Source organism: Diceros bicornis, chromosome 39 (assembly GCF_020826845.1).
Source record: "Diceros bicornis minor isolate mBicDic1 chromosome 39, mDicBic1.mat.cur, whole genome shotgun sequence".
Lineage (NCBI taxonomy): Eukaryota > Metazoa > Chordata > Mammalia > Perissodactyla > Rhinocerotidae > Diceros > Diceros bicornis.
The window spans coordinates 19,102,208-19,120,706 of record NC_080778.1 but is presented as its reverse complement, the minus strand read 5'-3'; the positions used below and the strand labels follow the sequence as shown (position 1 = coordinate 19,120,706).

At 44.9% G+C, this 18,499-nt stretch overlaps 1 protein-coding gene across 8 annotated transcripts in view; it reads right to left on the bottom strand.

Moving 5' to 3' along the window:
* The window catches only part of HECA (hdc homolog, cell cycle regulator), a 108,725-nt gene that overhangs the window by 13,093 nt on the left and 77,133 nt on the right, over positions 1-18,499 (bottom strand). For 7 of the 8 annotated variants that reach the window (XR_009217198.1, XR_009217199.1, XR_009217200.1 and 4 more), the window contains exon 2: positions 633-1,673. Coding sequence is in view for 5 of the 8 variants with exons in the window: in XM_058534173.1 (XP_058390156.1) it covers positions 633-1,673 (1,041 nt within the window). In the remaining 3 variants the exon portion in view is untranslated. Of the gene's footprint in view, positions 1-632; positions 1,674-15,676; positions 16,517-18,499 lie in introns of those variants that run through there. The other variant, XM_058534174.1, reaches the window with a different exon arrangement.

Below are 18,499 nucleotides of genomic sequence, written 5' to 3'. Positions count from 1 at the left end.
TTCTGACCAATCCCCTAAAATTCAACCTACAGCTGAGACGTCCCCAAGTCCTTGAATGTCCCCCACAGCACTCATCAGCTCCCCAGCCTTCAGCACCAGAGTAAACGTCTGAGCTTTCAATAATCCTGCATTTCCCTTTTGTGGCTATCAACAGTCTCGTCTTTCATAAATTTCAAGATTAACTAACACCTTGGCCCTCTCTGACCCCTACGTTCCCTCACTGTTATGTTTACAAGGATGAAAGAAAATGCACAGCTTGCTGGACACATTAACACAGGTTTCAAAGACAACTATTTTACAGCAAGTGACAGAATCATGCAATTCCTTCTCTAAATTTTCTCCCAATTATGGAAAACTATACACCAGGAATCCTCTCTTCAAATTACAGCAGACTGAAAACATAAAATTACCCACCAGGACAACTGTATCTAGTACAGTGACATCAGAGTAAAAAACCCGTCCCCACCTCCACACCTCACTGGGCCGAGCCGATATATTCAAACACAACCCAGCACCTCACCAGGACAAAAAGAGCCAGCAGTTAAGATTAAGCCAGAGCAGAGCCACCCCGTCTTGTCTGCTTTTCAGCTTTTAACAAACAGAAAGCCGGCAAGGTGAATTGACACCTGTACCTTGAAGGTGACAAGGAACATCGTATTCGATCTCATCGTGTCTCGACGGGCTTAAAAACAGAGTCCCGTCCACCAGGGGGAACTGTTCGAACACCGGGAGCGCCCGGTGGCAGAGCGCACAGTTCACGACGTTCCTGTGGCTGGCACTGAGGGCCGCCAGGATGAACTTCCGCAGGTCCTCGCCCTGGCCCATCTGGGCATCGTCCTCCATGCGCACGTGGAACGTGTTCAGCTTATGCCTGGGGATGTGAGCCAGCAGCTCAGAGAGGTCCAGGCGCCGCAGGAACTGCACGGGTGTGTCAAAGTGGCCCCCGCGGTGAACCGACAACCCGGCCGGACTGTAATCAAAGTGGGCGTTCCTGAACACGTGGCCCCCCGCCATGGCCTTCTTGTGCGGCTCCAGATGGATGGCATTCTTTAAGAATTCCCCAAGGTACCTGGAAGCACGGGGGCCGCTGAAGTGGGCAGGGGAGAGGATGGAGTAGCCGGTGGGCGGCGACTGGCCGGGGGAGGCACAGGGGGAGCGGGCCCCGTAGGCCGCGGCACCCACCGCCTTCTCCTGGGAGTTCTGCCGGTCCATGGAATGCCGGCGGGGGAGGTCGTGGTTCAGGCCTTTCTGGGGCTTGTTCGGTGGCCTGCACTTCTTTGCCTCCTCCACTGCCTCGCCGGGGGGCCTGCCTGTGTTCTTCTCCGTCCCAGACTTCTTCTTTTTCTCATCCTGCATCCGCTTCACCTGGTACCAGTCTGTGTCCTTCTTTAGGTGGCCCTGTCCACAGCGGCAGGAACAGAAGCGGAAGGCCAGGTCATAGCCCTTCTTTGTCCACATGTTCTGGCGGCACTGCTTCTCGTTCCAGCTGCGAGCCCGGCCGATGCAGTTGAACTGGACCAGGATGCTGCTCTCCCACTCGTAGAAACACTGCAGGTGCATCCAGGTGCTGTAGGGGCACTGCTCGTTGTTGCACACCACCTTCTGGGAGTCGTCCTTCTCCAGGTCCACCGGCCTCCCGAAGCTGCAGATCAGCGGCGTGGCACAAGGGGCTTCTGGAGAGGAACATAAAGAGAGAGAGGGATTCAGCACGCAGGACGTGGGATTCCAGCTGACACCAAGGCAGAGATCAAAGCTACCATCTTGCATTAGCCCACTCATGCCAAAGGTATGATTTTTCTGGTGTCAAGATTTCTGCCACTGGAATAACACCAGACAGGATTAGACAACATTTACTATTTTCTTCGGGTATGATGATGTGCCAAGAGAATCTATTTTCTGATATTTATTATCTGTTGAGAAACACACCATAAGCTTCAAAAAGTCCAAATCCTTCACAGTGCAATTAGCTGTATGGCAGTACTTGAAGGGTGTAGTATGAGGTCTTCCTAAGATGTGGGTGTAATGACAGGCAGTTCCAGCGTTCCTTTAAAAATGAATCACGCCAGTGAACCAGGAAATAATATAAAGCTACTTAACCAACCTGTTCAGGTGGTAGCTCCAAAGGGCCGTCAGAGCCTTTATCATGGGGTTTAGGCTATCCTGAATACCAGAGAGAAGCTGGCAAACAGACCTGCCTCACCCCCAATTTTCTTCTAGAATGGTCTGATACCTAATGGCAGAGATGTGGTCAAACTAATTGTTGGTCTACACAGAACTATAATGCCAGGTCGTGAAGGAAGCAGTCAGAATTCTCCTAAAGCTATAAGGATAGAAAGCAGGAACACCAAGATGTTGCTACCCTATGTAACCACATGCCCCACAAGGCATCCCAAAGGCCAAGCAGGTTCCCAGAAAGGACAGAAAACTTGTTGACGCAAAGTAGAACCCATTTCTTAAGAAGTAAATAGGATTTATGGAGGTTGGAATTCCTCTGGATTCCTGTTACTTCAACGTCCATAACATTTTCAAAAGGCCCCTTTGGAGGGCAGCACAACTCCCATTTGGGAACCACTGGGCTTGATCACGAACGTTCCATATGCCATGCTCAGTTTAGACTTTATCTGTTGTAGCTGAGAAGCTAAATGAGGACTGTGAGCCACAGAGCCCCTCAGTCGGAGTTCTGTTTTAGAAAGCTCCCCCGGGTAGCAGTGTGGGACACGAGGCTGCAGGCAGGAGGCCAGAGCGGGGTTGTGCAGAAATCCAGGTGAGAAATAAATGAGCAGTGCCTGAGCTACAGCGGCAGTGCAAAATGACTCTCAGTGCTGGGGGTGGGGATGCTGATGGACAGCAAACATCAGAGGGGCAGGTTGGACAAGACGACTTTCGAATGACTCCACTTTGGACCTGCTGAGTTAGAAGCGCCCGTACACCACCAAGGTGGAGAAAGACAGGCCTGGAGCTCAAGGGAGCTGGAGCCGTGAATACAGATGTGGAGCCACGCGCCCAGAGATGGACGTAACAGCCCTGGACTGACGAGCTAGCCGAAGAGGAATGTGAGGAGTGGAAAAGAATCCCGGGAAGCAACGTCAAAGGCTGGAGGAGATGAGTCCTCCACAGAGATTAGTAAGGAGTCAACTGAGAATTCACTGGGAGACCAGTCAGGAGAGAAGCACATCAAGACAGTCCGGAGAAAGCTGCAAGAAGGGAAGCCTGTGAAATGCCCCAGAGTGCCAGGTAAAGTCAGTTTCTCAGCCTCTGCACTGCGGACATTTTGGGCTGGATAACTCTCTGTTGTGGGAGCCGTCCTGGGCACTGTAAGATGTTCAGCAGCATCCCCGCTAGATGCCACTAGCACCACCCTCCTCGATGGTGACACGCCCAGAATGTCTCCAGACATTGTCAGATATCACCTGGGAGGCAAAATTGCTCCTGGTTGGGCACCACTGGGTAAGATGAAGACTGAAAACTCCTCTCTGGAAGGAGCAATGAGCCAGTCACTGACACCTCAGTGAAGACAGTCCCCAGGGGATGGCAGGGGACAGTCAGAGGCGGACGGGGAGGAGTAGACTGAGGTAAGAAGGTAGAAGCAGTACAGATGACCCTCCAGAAAACTCCTTCCAGAAGTACAACTGTAGAGGGAAGGAAAGAGAATGGGCAGAGGACACAAAGGCTGAGACCTAAGCACGCTCATCAACTGGGGAATGAACGCCAAAGACTTGGGACAGCTTGAAGACGCAGGAGAGGAAACACGCGACACAGTTCCCTGAGTCAAAAACCTGCACAACCTCACCACTGCCCACGGAATCACAAATACAACAGTCCACCAAATGGAACAGCACAGGTGACGGGACCCACAAAGCCTGTGCAACTATGAGTTATGACTCTCACGTGTTACAGTCACCCCCTTCAAGGTGGGACTCCACAGCCTCAGCAAAATGGCCCTAACCAACCCATCCTCCTCCATGCCTTTGATCCCCGTGGCTTCCCCACCACCTCCTGGGAGTCCACAATCCTTAACCTTCATTTGTCCAAACCCCACTCATCTAGTGGAGCAATTCAAAGCATGGACTCTGCAACCCCACTGCCTGAGCTGGAATCCCAGCAGCCCCACTGATGAGCTGTGTGCTCTTGGACAAGTTACTTAATTTCTGTCACTTTCTTCTGTATAAAATGCAGATAATAACCGAATGTACCTTAGATGATTGTTACAAGGATGAAATACAACGAGCAGGGCCTGGTACACAGAAAGCCTCCTCCCTTCCCTCCCGCTCCTTCAAGGCCCACCTCCAGACACCAATTTCACCAGGATGCCCCCAGCATGGTCTGGTCTGAACCTTACTTGAGTCGCCATCGGGGCCCCACCAGGTGACAACCCAGGAGAGGACATCTCTTACTCATGTCTTTGTTCCTGGCACCACTGGGCCCAGGCCTCGCACACCTCTGGTGCTGAATAAAGCTGCATTAGAAAGACACTGGTATGTGAAACCCACAGACGACAAGCAGAGCAGAAGGGGGAGAGAGCTGTACTCCAGACCGAGAGGAAGACCTAACGCACTGAAGCACACAGAAGAGTGGTGTGTAAACGCTGAGTAAATTAACTGCAGTCACCTGGGCTGTGACCTTCAGTGTCCTTTGAAATGTTAATTAGTCAATTAAACAAAGTTCAGCAGCTTTTATTTTCAGTCCCTCAGAGGAATGGCCTCACAAGTCTCTGAAAGTAATGGCAGTAACCAAAATGATAACAACCCAGGACTAATGAAATCAAATTAAAGAATGGCCTAACTATACCTTTGCATTCACAATATCCAAAATTTAAAAATTTAAATGCTGAGATTGATTTGATAATTCTATTAAAAGTATTTTCATATTAAAGAAAAGTAGACTAAGAGGGAAAAAGTCCTATCTATATCTTTACAAAAAAGCTGCACATGCATCAGTTAACCAATCCTGAGTACCTCCTGCATATCCTGTCTTTGGAGCTGGAAAGATTGGCAAATCGTGCTAAGAGCTCTGACAGAAAGAAGTCCATGCCTGGCTCACAGACAGGGGCATACAGCTCCACGCGCCTGTCCCTCGTAATCGTCTATAATCGTCACCGCCACTCTCACCTGCTTTCTACCCTCAGGACTCTTCAACGAACAGCCCCCACTCCAACCTGCCATCTTGCTAGTTGACATCTCAGCCACTTTGATGTGGCCTTGTGGTGGGGCCTCAAAAACAAATACAAAGCCAAGGGCTTGTTTAATTCCAAGTAACGTGTGCAACAGACATTCACCTTATTACACATGTCCAGCCCGAGGGCGAGGCTCGGAAGGAGCTGGCCACTCAGGAACAGAGTAACAGGGTGAGCCCTGGGAACAGGCAGGACTTCTGACAAGGCTTTTACATCTCACACGGCCTTCAGATGAGTTGGCAGGCTGGCCTCTACACTCAGACATGATGTCCTTCAAGGCCTGGTTCAAACACATCTCGCTCCCCACTTTCCCCCTCCCCCCCACCGTCCACACTGGCAAGGAAGCTGGGAATGATGAGCGAGGGGTCTGGGGGCCAGTGCTGCTACTGACGAGTTGTTCGACACAGAGCAGTTTCCTCATCTGTAAAGTGAGGATAAAAAAGTTTGCCCTCACTCACCTCAAATACACGTGGAAGCACTCTGTCAAGTTCCATAAAACTCTTCCGGGTTACCTCTACCATAACTTTATACCTGTGTGTTTAGCTCCCCAACTAAATGCAAACTGCTCCAATATATTTCCTACATTTTTTATCTAATGTTTTGCACACACAATAGTTGTTTAGAAAGTAAGTAAATAAATGAATAATGCCATGTCTCTTTTTCAATTTCCTAAGTCTTACAACGAACCAAAACATATAGGAAGAGATTCTGTAATCCTAAGAAACAGCACTGGTGGCATTCAAAGTCACAGCTATAACAAACGAGCAGAAACATCTTTGACTACTTCCTGAAAGCTGTCTCTCAATTTACAAAATCCCTAGCTCTCGAGAACAGCAGTCCCACAAAGGTACAAATGGAATAGAGATTGATCTGACACAACTAAACCTTTACGGGGGAGAGGAGGAGGGGGATTCTACATTCAGTGAGGGCTTGTGTCACATACATCCTTTGGGATCTTAGTCTAGGTCGTGATAGCTTCGCTAACAAACAATATGGGAAAATGTTCCTTTATGCAGAGTCAGCATTGTTTTAAAAATATATATAAGCCCTCCAGTGCCTGTTTTTACAAATATTCAGTCCTCACCTTCTAGTTCTCCCTGCCCAAGTGAAAATAAACAAGACTCCTCTCATTCTGGGCAACCATCTCCAGTAGTTTCAAGTCTGGACAACAGGACAACCAGGCTGAGGTCACTCGGGCATAACTGTGTCACTCTCCCCAGCTTCTCACCCTGTGTCCCTCCCCCAACTCAGGTCTCCACGCTCCTCGCCTATTAGAGGGAAAGATCTGACAGGAGTCATTTACATGGGCTGCCCAACAAACCTAAACCCCTCGACAAAATCATTCACAGGGGACCCGTAAACCAGGCACTGCCACTTTGTGAAATCAACTGCTTTGTAACTGAGAAATTAAATATTTTCACCCCTCTTAAAACAGCCGCAAGCATCACCAGCAGGTGGGGAGTTCGGCGGAGTGGACAGGTGAGGAGGGTGTTCTGAAGTCATCCCAGGCTTTCTAGGCAAAACCTCAGGCAGGAACCCGGTCATATTCATGCTTGTAAACCCGCTACTGTGCAAAATGCAGTAAGTGTTCAATAAACGTCCTGTCGAAGGATGGCCCAATCACTCACTACCTGCAGAGACTGAGTGCTGGACGATGGAGAAAGGGAGACCCCTGTGGGGCAAAGCCCCACTGCTCAGCTCTGGCTGAGCTCTCAACAGTTTTCCAGACTCAGTCCAGGACCTCTCTTTAGGGGCACAGCCTGGCTCCCACCCGCAGTTCCTCAAACTTATCACAATCTAATACCCTCTTTCAGTATCCGTTACCAAAAGCAAACATGAGGGTTTCTGAACAATGATTTTATTACACAGATCTCTTCCATATAGTACTCCTCTTACAGGGGAACACATCCCCTTGCTTGCAGAGCAAGTTCCCCTCGGGGTATGAAGTTTCTGACAAGATCCTCATCTCCAGCATCCTAAGAGGCCACAGAGCATGGTGACTGAGGATGCAAACTGGAACCAGCCAGCCTGAATTGGACTCTCAGCTCTGCAACTTATTAGTTTTAAGATCTTTGGCAAGTCACTTAACCTCCCTATGCTTGTTTTCTGACCTGTAAAACGGCAGGAATAATACTACCTACTCAAAGGGTTGCCACAAGGATGAAAGAAGTTATTAAGGCAGTCTGAACAGTGTCTGTCATATAACAAGCACCATTTAAATACAAGCAATTCTCATTAAAAGTTCTATCACTTGACGTAAAAACCAAAGGACTTTGAATGCCTTTAGAGCAAAGCTAAGACCAAGTGACTGTTCTCACTTCTCCAAATGAAAGTAGATACAAGAAGTGTCTTTCTTCCCCACAACAAACAAAACAGGGGGCACGCATAAAATAATCCCCCAAATATTTACTGACAAGTTCTAAAGACGTAAAAGGAAAAGTTCACCTTTAAAATTCTCTTCTTTTAACCCCTTAAAGATGTTCTCCTCAGTGTCAGACAAATAAGGACCTCGTTACGTGTCTTTCTCAACCTAAGGGATCTTTTCCGAGCCCAGGTAACAGGGATGCATAAGGCATGGTTGCATGTGATTCATGGATGTGTTCCCGCAGAACTTACATAATTCAAGACTGATTACCCCACAGTCTGGGGCAGGGTGTGGGGAAGGCATCCTCAGAACACATAAATCTGCAGCAAAGTGTTGTATTTTTGTTTTATTGGTGCTTTGTAATATCAGCATTATCTCAAATATTTCTCAGCTGTATCTCATAAATTGACAGCATGACATATCAGTGTTTTATCACATTTCTGTTCCAAAGTTACTGATTTTCAGGATGTTTTTAGCACCAGTATTAGCACACTTGGATGTTGTTCTGAAAGCCATAATATGGATTTAAATTATTAACAGATAATGTTAAAATAATAACACAAATGTCACCAAAATCCCTGAAGAAGTTCTATAAACAAGAGTTCATACAATATTGCCAAGGGTTAGTACGTATTTCTTTACAGGAAAAGGTGATGCCACGGGGTAACAAAGCACTTCTATAAGTCAGCTGACCTGCTAGCTTTGAAAATTGAGATGGCTTGATGCATAATTTGGGGAAATGTGTCTGTGAAATTTTGCACATATTGTAACGCTTTTATTAATATTATTTATGTCATTAGTTGAAATATGCATAAGTCAATTTCCATATAATGGGGAAACAGGAAATAAATTAGGAAATAAATAAAATAAAACTAGGAAATAAATTAGCGGGCTGCCTTTTTTCTTGCTTAGAGATTTAGATCTTGAGGGTGCTGGATCACTGAGAACCACACAGAACCGTAGCATCACAGGTACTGCAGGCACTCACCCTGAAGGAAGGTAGGTCTGGGAGCTCTCGGAACCGAGTCACAATATTTTAAGATAGGAACAACTCCAGATTAAGTATATGTGTACGTGCATGTGTGTATGCATGTACGTGTGCATAAATGTAACTGCAAAGAAACTGCCCAGTTGTTAAACTATCCTATTTTTAAAGACCCCAGAAAATTATCTTTGTCAATGTCCTCCTTTGCCAATGCAAATATTGTATTGTGGCCATAATCAAAACTCCTAAGTCGTATTTTTCACATATGATTCTCATTTACCATCTAAGTTATAGCACAGCAACCCCAAAATGTTGGCCTGTTTCTCTCCTGATGAGCCCAAAATGGTGCCTGGAGACCAAAAGCCAGAGTGGAGCTGGCCTCTTCCCTGCCCTCTGGATTCCCAATGGCTCAGTGGGAAAGACAAGTGACTTTACCTCCCCCCTAGTCTGTCCGACAGGTAAAGCATATGGCTGCGTGATTAACTAGCAACATGCGTCACCTGCAGACCAGGTACCTGTCAGAGAATACAATCCAAGACTCACTGTTGTTCAATATCTTCCAAAAGCTCAATTGAGAGAAACAATTTTTTTTTTTTTGCTTGAGGATGATCAGCCCTGAGCTAACATCTGTGCCAATCTTCCCCTATTTTATATGTGGGTTGCCACCACAGTGTGGCTGACAAGTGGTGTAGGTCCATGCCCAGGATCTGAACCCACAGACCCTGCGCCGCCGAAGTGGAACACCGAACCCAACCACTACACCACGGAGCCAGCCCCAAGAGAGAAACAATTTTTAAGAAAGACTTCATGGATGGTATCCACACATTCCTCTAGATCAGAGTTGCAGTGGGGCGGTTTGGCCTGCAGTGTGTCTTATTAAACCAGTACAGGGTTTTTTGTTAAGAAATGTAAATGTGAACGCCTTTTAGGTACGTCATGCACTCTGGGGCCAGCGAGGCCTCCACCCCAACCCCATTCATACACTTATTCACGCGCCAGGACCCTGGAGGCGTCTGGATGTATGACTCGGGTGCTAGATAAAATCTACCCCTCAGTTAAGCCAGGTGTCACAGAGCTGGTTACCTGGATCACACTGTTTCATTCCCTGCACAGACTGCTTTTAATGACGTGAGTAGGCCTAATAAATTTGTCTTATTTATGAAAGGATATTGTCATGGACATTGCTCAGTATTTTACAATGTCTTATAAATGGCTACATGACTGGTTTGGGGTTTGTTTTTTTTTTAAATCTGATGGCACTGTTGAGCACACCACTGCTTCTCTGCCTCTTCCCTCTGTGCGCTAGAAATCTCACAGCGAAATTTGTGCTTACCTCTTGTAATGACTCAGGACATCCATCATTCTTCCTAATAATACTGTCCCTATTAATAATACCATCACTTATTTTTTATCTTATACTATTACATCTATCTTTGAAAGCAGCTTTATTTTTAGAACAAGGAGGGTATAAATGATCAAAACAAAAACCCATTTGCCACCTCTTCTCATAACTTTCAAATCAGTTTTGCCCAATACGTATTAAAGTCTACACTTGACAGGTGCCAACACGCTCCCCTCCCTCATCACTTTCCAAAGTCAGCCAGAGAAGGGTGTGAAGCGAGAGGGGAGGCCACTGCTGACCCACTGGCCCCGGGAGCCCCACAAACAGCCCCTTTCAGGAAGGGCTCCTCTCTACCTCGACCTGTGGGCCGCTCCTGAGAGGCACCTGTGGCACATGCGCAGGAGCTCTCGGTCCTGGAGCCGTTCACCTCACCCATTCCACATTCTCATCCACTTCCCCGTGGCTCCTCCCTCAGCTTCAGACCTTGCTATTCACACCAGGGCCTCTACCTGTTCCCATCTCGCCATTTCTCTCTCGGCTCTTCTCTGAGACACATCTCAGGCTGGCTCCTGTAGCTCAGTGCTCTGCCAGCCAAACCGGCCCTCAGCCCTCCCTGCCCCTCCTGGTCCATGCAGGTGCCTCCCCTCTCCATCCACCTGCTCCCAGCTCACTGGTGAAACAGTGACACAGTGAAGCGGGCTCAGATTCCTCCCAACTCTACCTGCCTTGTCTTCTCCTAAGGGGTCCTCTCTGCTTGGCTCTAACCCACAAAGCCTAGACTCCTCGGGGCACTGTCACCCTCATGTGGGCCTAGTCTTGTCCCCATGTAGCTCTTCTCAACAGCACTTCTCCTTCCTCACCTATCAAACCTGGGAATCCATTTCTGGCAAATATGAAAAGGAGAGTCCAATATTTACCTCAGAGACTAGATCTATGGGGAGAGGCAGAGAAAAGAGCAATGAACCAAGAATGACAAGTGATAACGATGTGGCCACATAATCTGAACCTGCTGCTGGATCACATCACCACTGACAACTACAAGAGTCCAAATGATTCCATCTTCTTGGGATGGCTACTTAAGAAATATCAAGGTAACAGCTTAAAATAGTGAGAATAACAGATTATTATAGTTATCTAGCCTTTACTAATGGCATTAGCAATTCTAACGGTAACTTCTTTTAATAAGAAGAAGTCATGTTCACAGGTAAACTAATCAGATACATGAACTTATATATAAGAATTATAAGGAAAAAGTTTATAACAGGTGCCCAGTCAAATGAGGCACACACTCATGTACGTACAAGAGCTTATCTACGAAGAACTGGATACACCATTACCCATGTAAGTTCATACACATGTACGTGCACACACGCACACTCCAGACACAACAGTATTATTTCCACAGGGAATAAGAAGAACCCTTGCATTTTACTTTTAGTTACTCTAGTGCAGAAAACCCAAAATACTCTTTCATAGGAAAATTGCTTATTATGTTCTCATACATTAGCAAACAGAAAACTATGAAACAAAAAGTAGAAAAGACAAGGGCCTTCGATTTATCATAAACCCAAACTAGGCCTTAAAAGGGAGTTACAGTTTTGCTAGCCAAGTTCTTCCACAGTTAAATTTTAACCTCATGACCACTGTGAACCCGGTCATTTCTGGCCTTGTTTACAATGGCCAGTACACAACTGTTTACTTTATGCGCTGCCCTCTCTCGTGTCCTCCTGAATGCTGGCTTGCTCAGCAGGGCCACTGCAGGAACCTGTCATCACCACGGGAATACTGACCACGTTCTCCACGGTGCTGCTCAGCCCCTGCCTCCCTGCTGGGCATCAGGGCAAATCCAGCGAGCCTCTTCTGCAGTGACAGGGGACTGGGAAGCTGCCAGTCTAGCAGGTTTACCTCACCTTTCTCCAGACACTAGAGTAAAAGAGAACGATGGAAAATATAGAAAAATACACACAAGTGCGTATTTGAAAATAGGAAACGTTGATCAAGTTCTGTGCACAGATGTGATGATGTCAGCATTTCCAGTTTCCTCTTTTCGGCTCCTGGAATAAATCAAGGAACACCAATACAGTACATGACAACCTTGAACTTCTTCCACCACCAGAACTGATCATGAAATTGGTGAAAGTCTGTCATCTGCAAACATTATGACTTGAGGCCAGATTTTTTTAATCAACATTAAAGTGCTGATAAGCAGACTTAACACCAATTTACTTCGTCTGACACCAAACTCCTGAGTCGTAACAATCAAGATGTCAAATAGAGGAGACTGAGTACTTGACTGCAGGTGACTAGAGATCTGGACACGTTCAAAAAAGTGTAATAGTTATATTCTCAAAATGCTTTAAAAACTCAAACTATAAAGATAAACTTCCTACAGGAAACACTTCAAAGTGATCTGGTCTCTGAATAGGTCAGTTTTCTTAGCAAGTTTATTGTACTAACTGCCTAAAGAAAGAGCCTTCAAATTTTCCAGGACACTAATAAACAATCATCTGAGCAAACTTTTTTTTTAAAAGCTATGGTTTAATAAGGATCCTGTTCTAGGAGACAATAAAAACACCAGGTTTGTCTCAGGATTAAACACTACAGACGAAAGAAAATACATGGGGTCTCTGAAAATCAGCTAATTATGACCAGCTGCTATTCAACGCAAGTCAGTTCAAATAATGTTTCTAAACACCTGTTAGCTGCCCGGTGCAGAGCTCAGCACAGTGGATGAAAATAGTGGATAAGATCGTAAGCCATACTTTCCTATTTCTTTGAGTATCTTATACTTTTTTGTTAAAAAATGGCCACTTTAAATAACATGAGGTGGCAACTCTGAAATCAGCTTCCCTCTCCTCGCAGGATATGGCATTGCTGCTGTTGTTATTGCTGTTTGTTTGTTTAGTGACTTTCCTGGATGAATTCTGTAGTCTGTATTTTTTTGTCATGTGCAGCCACTGAAGTCTTTGCTCAGTTAACTTAGTGGTCAATTAATGACTAGACAGAGACTTCCTCAAATGCCTTGAACTAACAGGTTTCCCAGCCTTCGCCAAGGAGCCGTGTGTGCGTGTTGGGGCACGCCTTCAATACTTCACCAGTTTACAACTCTGTTTCAGCCTTTATCTTCTGCCTGTGCAGAGGCTCAAGGTCAGCCAGAGGTGAGAATGAGGGCCTCCTCAGGTCTTCCCTGGGCATGGGCACAGCCTTGCCCACATGCAGGGTCTCCTAGAGCACCAGGAATATATCAGAGCTCTTCAAAGCCCCTAAGGACATCTCATTCCCAAGATATTCTTTTAAGCTTTTTGGTCCACTTCTTGTTTGTCCCAACTGGTATCACTGCTGCAGGGAACTGCAATGTTAAACAATTGCTGCTGACTGTTTTCAACAGACACCCTAAGAATATGGCTTTTCCCACTAGGACATCTCTGAACCAGGTCAAATAAAGACAAGCCCTGAAGGAAGCCCTGAATTGAGCAGGGAGCTTCCAGACAGGTCAGACAGTGACAATTCTCTGGGCTAGGGCTTTAGGGGGGCTCAAAATCCGTTCCTCCCCTCCAATGTCTGCTAGGATGCTTGTTTTAAAGCTGCCAGAGAGCTAGCGAGAGGGGAAGGGAACTCAAACACAAGGTCAAACACAACACAATTCACCGTTCTCACTAGGATTCACTCATTTCCCTTGAATAAACACTCCTAGGATTATCGCAAGCCTCTGGTTAATTTCCAGAGTCTGAAAAAGCTGATTTTGATCATTTTTTCCAGTGTTCTCATTGCTTTTACGGAGAAGCAGATTTCTAGAGGTCTTTATCCTGCCGTTCCAGAAGTGCTCAATATAAATTTCAGTTTATATACATATTTTGTTATAGAAAAATATGATGGGATGATCATAAAAGACTTTCAAGCAGGATAATACTCTTAGGATCAAATTCTTGGGTAAAAATGAACAGAAACAAAAAAATGTAAAATTTCTATTATTTTTTAAATGGCTGATAATGGTTATTAAGTTACCAAATTTGGATTCTGTTTAAATACATTTAAATCACAATGTTTACAACAAACTGGAAACTGTATCTTCTGCATTTATTTAAACCTTTAAAAAACTGGGTGTGACAATGTTAAATGTGCAAGAAGGAATCTGTTTTTTCAAATTCTTTTAAAGGATACACAAGCAAAAAAGTTTGATCACCATTTTCCAATCAGCCTTCTGAAAATTACACTATGATTACGTCATACACACATTCACGAACCTCAGAAACTCCCAGACTGAGGCCCCTAGTCCTTCAGATATGTTCAAGGAGTTTCACAATTAGGCCTTTCCCCCTGATCGCCCACCAGCCCACACAGGAAGCCTCTGCTTCAGGCGTTTGTTCCCTCCCCGTGGCTGCTGCAGCGCAGAATGCAGATTATAAGTGGAAAACGGGAACGCTGATGATTAGAAGGCTAACTGCAGCCACTGGTGCCCCACACCACACCTCCAATTCCCTAGGTGTCTAAAAATCATTTCTCGATTAACTGGTGAGTATTTGTTTAATTGAAAAACTATAAAGGTTTTTAAATAAATTTTCTCAAATATTTTGAGACCTTTTCTCCACTACAAAATTCTAAAAGACACTAAGTCCTACACATAAAGGGAAGCTAATACTTACAAAAATATTTTGTCAGCTTGTTTTAATTAGTGCAGGAGCTACAGTGAGCTCACTAAGCACATCTGTCTTACCCTGTGATTTGGTTTATCCTTGCTCATGTTATTTTAGTGTGTAGCCCGCTCCAAAGTGGGTAGCAAGTTGAGTACATGGCGATTACATCCAGTTAAACATGTTTTTATGCTTAAACACAAGGCTTTTACTCAGACAAACCACTCTATCCAAATAAACACGGAAGCTTCACACTCTCCCTTGCCCCCCAAAAAACAATGAGCTCTTCAACAGCAATTAACAACTTGGGTTTTTAACATTCTCTCAATATATTCAGTTTATCCTCCTAGACCCACTCTTTTCTTACTTTCAATTAAAACCCACAAGCCTACCCAGCCTTGAGTTCGAACTCAATAGAAAGCTACATGCTTCTATTTTACCTATTTTTCATCCCCATTCTGGATCTGACATTCTGATATCAGTAAGAAATCTACATCGATAACGACTATAAAGTAGAAAATGCTTATTTTCCTTTTCTAACAGAAGCCATGTCAAGACCCAAAAGGACACGGACCAAAAATACGCCTGGTTTAAGCTGAATTTCAGGATGAAGACAGTGGTTTCACAGTTTTTCCTGAATGTTTCTTAAAAATACCAAAGTTTCCCCCAACAAAAACACGGCAATTCCTTGGTTCAGATTCTACCAACACTTCCTGAGCCCAGAGGATCCTTTAGTGATCTGCCCCAGGTCAGCCAGCCGGTAAGCAGCCTTCCCTCCTCCATTCCCACCCACATGCACACAAATCAATAAAGAGCACAGAGCCAGTGTCTATGGAGAGGCGCTGACCAAGAGCTTTATGTAACGAGATCATGGTAAGGAGGTCTACAACTTGGAATAGCGTCTTATTCAAAATTAGAGAACTACTTACTATGATCTGGTTACACAAAAGCTTATCCAAAATGTTCAATACCCATGTTAATCCTCAGAATTACTTAAAAACTAGGTACAAGGAAAACCTAGTGCAAGTGCTTAAGCCTAATTACAATATAAAGGTTTCCTGACCCCAATCTTTGCACTCCTCAAAAACAAAGACAGGCAGACAACGAAGTAAATCTACTCTAACTAATAGAATTGCTAAAATCAAAAAAAAAAAAAAAAAAGTCATGAGCAAAGGCTTACTTGTCATTCAATGAGAATGAAGCAATTTTCCTTGGAACGAATGTGAAGAAACACCATACTATCGGTAGGGAGACTATGGACTCGGGCAGCAGAAAAAGCACTGACACTGAGAAACAGAAGCTCGGCCTGCCTTGCCTGAACCCTGTTTGGGTCAACATACCAACTTCCAAGACGATTCTAAGATTACTGTATTTAAATGAATAAAACCCCAGCATGATGTGGCTCAATTCATTTCCCTACCCTCTCCATACCCCAAACTACACTACATTCTTGGACTCCTTTGTCTTCCATGTGCCTTTTCTGCCGTGCTGAACTCCCTGAAAAATACTCTCTCTCTGCTGCCCTGCCTTCCCTTCAAGGTAAACCTGGGAAAACGCTTTATTAGCAATCCTCCCCACCCTGGCAGTCACTCTGCTGGGATCTAGGGAGAAAAGACAAAGCTTTTGCCTGGGGGCCACACTGCTCAGCCTGTTTCTGAAACGCTGCATCAGCAACCAACAAGCAGGTTATAGAATCTGTTGCAACAAGGAAAGACTTGTCAAAGGAGAGGGTGTGTGCAAGTCTTATACATACCTCAGTAAAAATGAAAACTAGACTCAAGAATCAGTCACGTCTACGTCCTGGCCCAGCAAGTTCACCACACAGACACACTCAACACAGCTTGCTATAATACAACTTGTTTTCAAGAGACTATTTCATAAAATTTCCTGCTGCAAAGGAAACTCAAAGTTTAGACCCCATCGACATATTAAGCGCCAGTGATGTCATTATAGCTAGACATTCATTCCTTTTCCAATTACTAACTTCTGTGGAACACAGATATGGCTATTCTCAAAGACTCAAAACTATTCATTCCTAAACTAGATGGAAAAAATAACATACCATTTATAAAAGAATTACCAAAAATATCTAGAAATTTCTCTTTTTGCCATAAGAGAATTCGTCCCATTAACTAATTATTAAAATGCATAAATATAGGCAAATTTGTCTGATTATATTCCAAATGAATTCTAAATAGTATTTGCAAATTTGTCAAGAGAAAAACATTTCAAATTAATTCTTTAAAAATTCTTACAAGTCATCTTTAGATCACACATTTCATGGAACATTAAAAAATCAGTTATGAGGTAAAACTGATTTATTCCAAAGTTAAAAATTTCAAATCTGATCTCTCAAAGATGAAGCTTATAAATTGTTTTTAATCAACTGAATCCCAAGAAAAATAATGATGCAATACAAACATATTGATACATTTACAGATATACACTGATACAACACATACCAAGTATCATATGCCTATAGAAGTTATTTTGGTAAAATTCATAATATAGTTTGAAATATTCACAATTTTTTAACCTATTTTAAAATGCAAAATCTAAAAGGGAGGTAAGGAAACAAATGAAAGTCATATGTGAGCATTTCAAATGCTTTTACCACACCTGAACTCCCACTCCACAGGACCCTGGAGGCAGGTAAAGAGCAGAAAGACCTAAAGCGAATCAAGATACCAACACTGTGGGGCGTGATGACAAGCACAGGCCCACATAAATCCTGCAGTACAACACGCCACGAGCAAGGCTAAAATCACAGTGGGATCTGCTGTGACAATGAAACCCGGAGACAGGACAATTCACAGATCACAACAAAACCATCCCCAAGTCACTCTACTCACACTGAAGCACCCTCCCCAAGGCTTCAGCCTCCACACAGCTTTCCCACTGGGGGTCAGAAAGGCATTTCGCAGAAACTCCAGAGCAGCTCCCTCCAGGAGCGGGGCTTGCCTGGAGACCAGCAGGCGAGCACTGCAGATTCTCGGGGGAAATCCACACAGCAAGAGCCCCAGATCCGAACTTGCAGAGAAACTGAAGGCTCCCCACTCCCCCAAGGAAGCAGAACAAGGATTCTGGAAGGGTACCATTCGCTGCAAATTTCGTGAGGGAAAGCCCAGGTCTGCCCTGGGTTCTTCCAACAAATCGGAACGTGCACTCATCAGGAGTTGGGAAGCAGCCACACTACCACATGAAAAACTAAGAACCCAAACCCCACCTAGAAAACACTAAAAGTCCCCCGAATCATGACACAACTATTTGCTTTTTCAAACAGCTGTCAGTTTGTTTGCAGAGTTAGTCACAAAAATATCGTGTTATCCTCACTGTCTACAGATAAGAACATTTGGGTTCAGAAAGTTCAGCGACCTTGGAAAATGGCAGATCTTGGGCTATGGTCTCCCAAATCTCACAGTCTTTGGAAGAAGAAATGATTCTGGGAACCTCTTCCACATCACAGACACTGGAGAAGGCACAAGGGTTGACTGGACGGGCATGATGCACAGGGTGCGAACACACTCTTGTTTCAATTGAGTGCTATGTGCTCATTTTATTAACATACAAATGTAATTTCAATCCAAGAGCCAGAATGAGAAAAATGAGAACTTTCTTATGACTCAGGATTTAAGTTTATCATCACAAGGAAATTACGGGCAACTGAACCTCAAGAGGCCTCAGTCTGCAGCTCGGTTCTTGAGAAGAGGCAATAAATAATGCACCTTTATCTACAAGTTTCAAAGTCCTATATTGCTGGACTAAAAACTCGCACATTCAGAAATGTGCAAGAAGTGACAGGTGTTGGACATGCAGCTCAGCTGTCCACTGGACAGCAGGGGTCAGGGAAGCCGAGGGCCAGGGAGGAGGGCGGGGAGGCGGCAGGAGCTGCCACCAAGCCTGTGACACAGAGCCTCGCAAATTCAATCCAGAAGGGAGACAGAACCTCACACTGCAACAGCATCACTGTGCCCCGTACCCAGATGAACTCAGTCAGCCACCT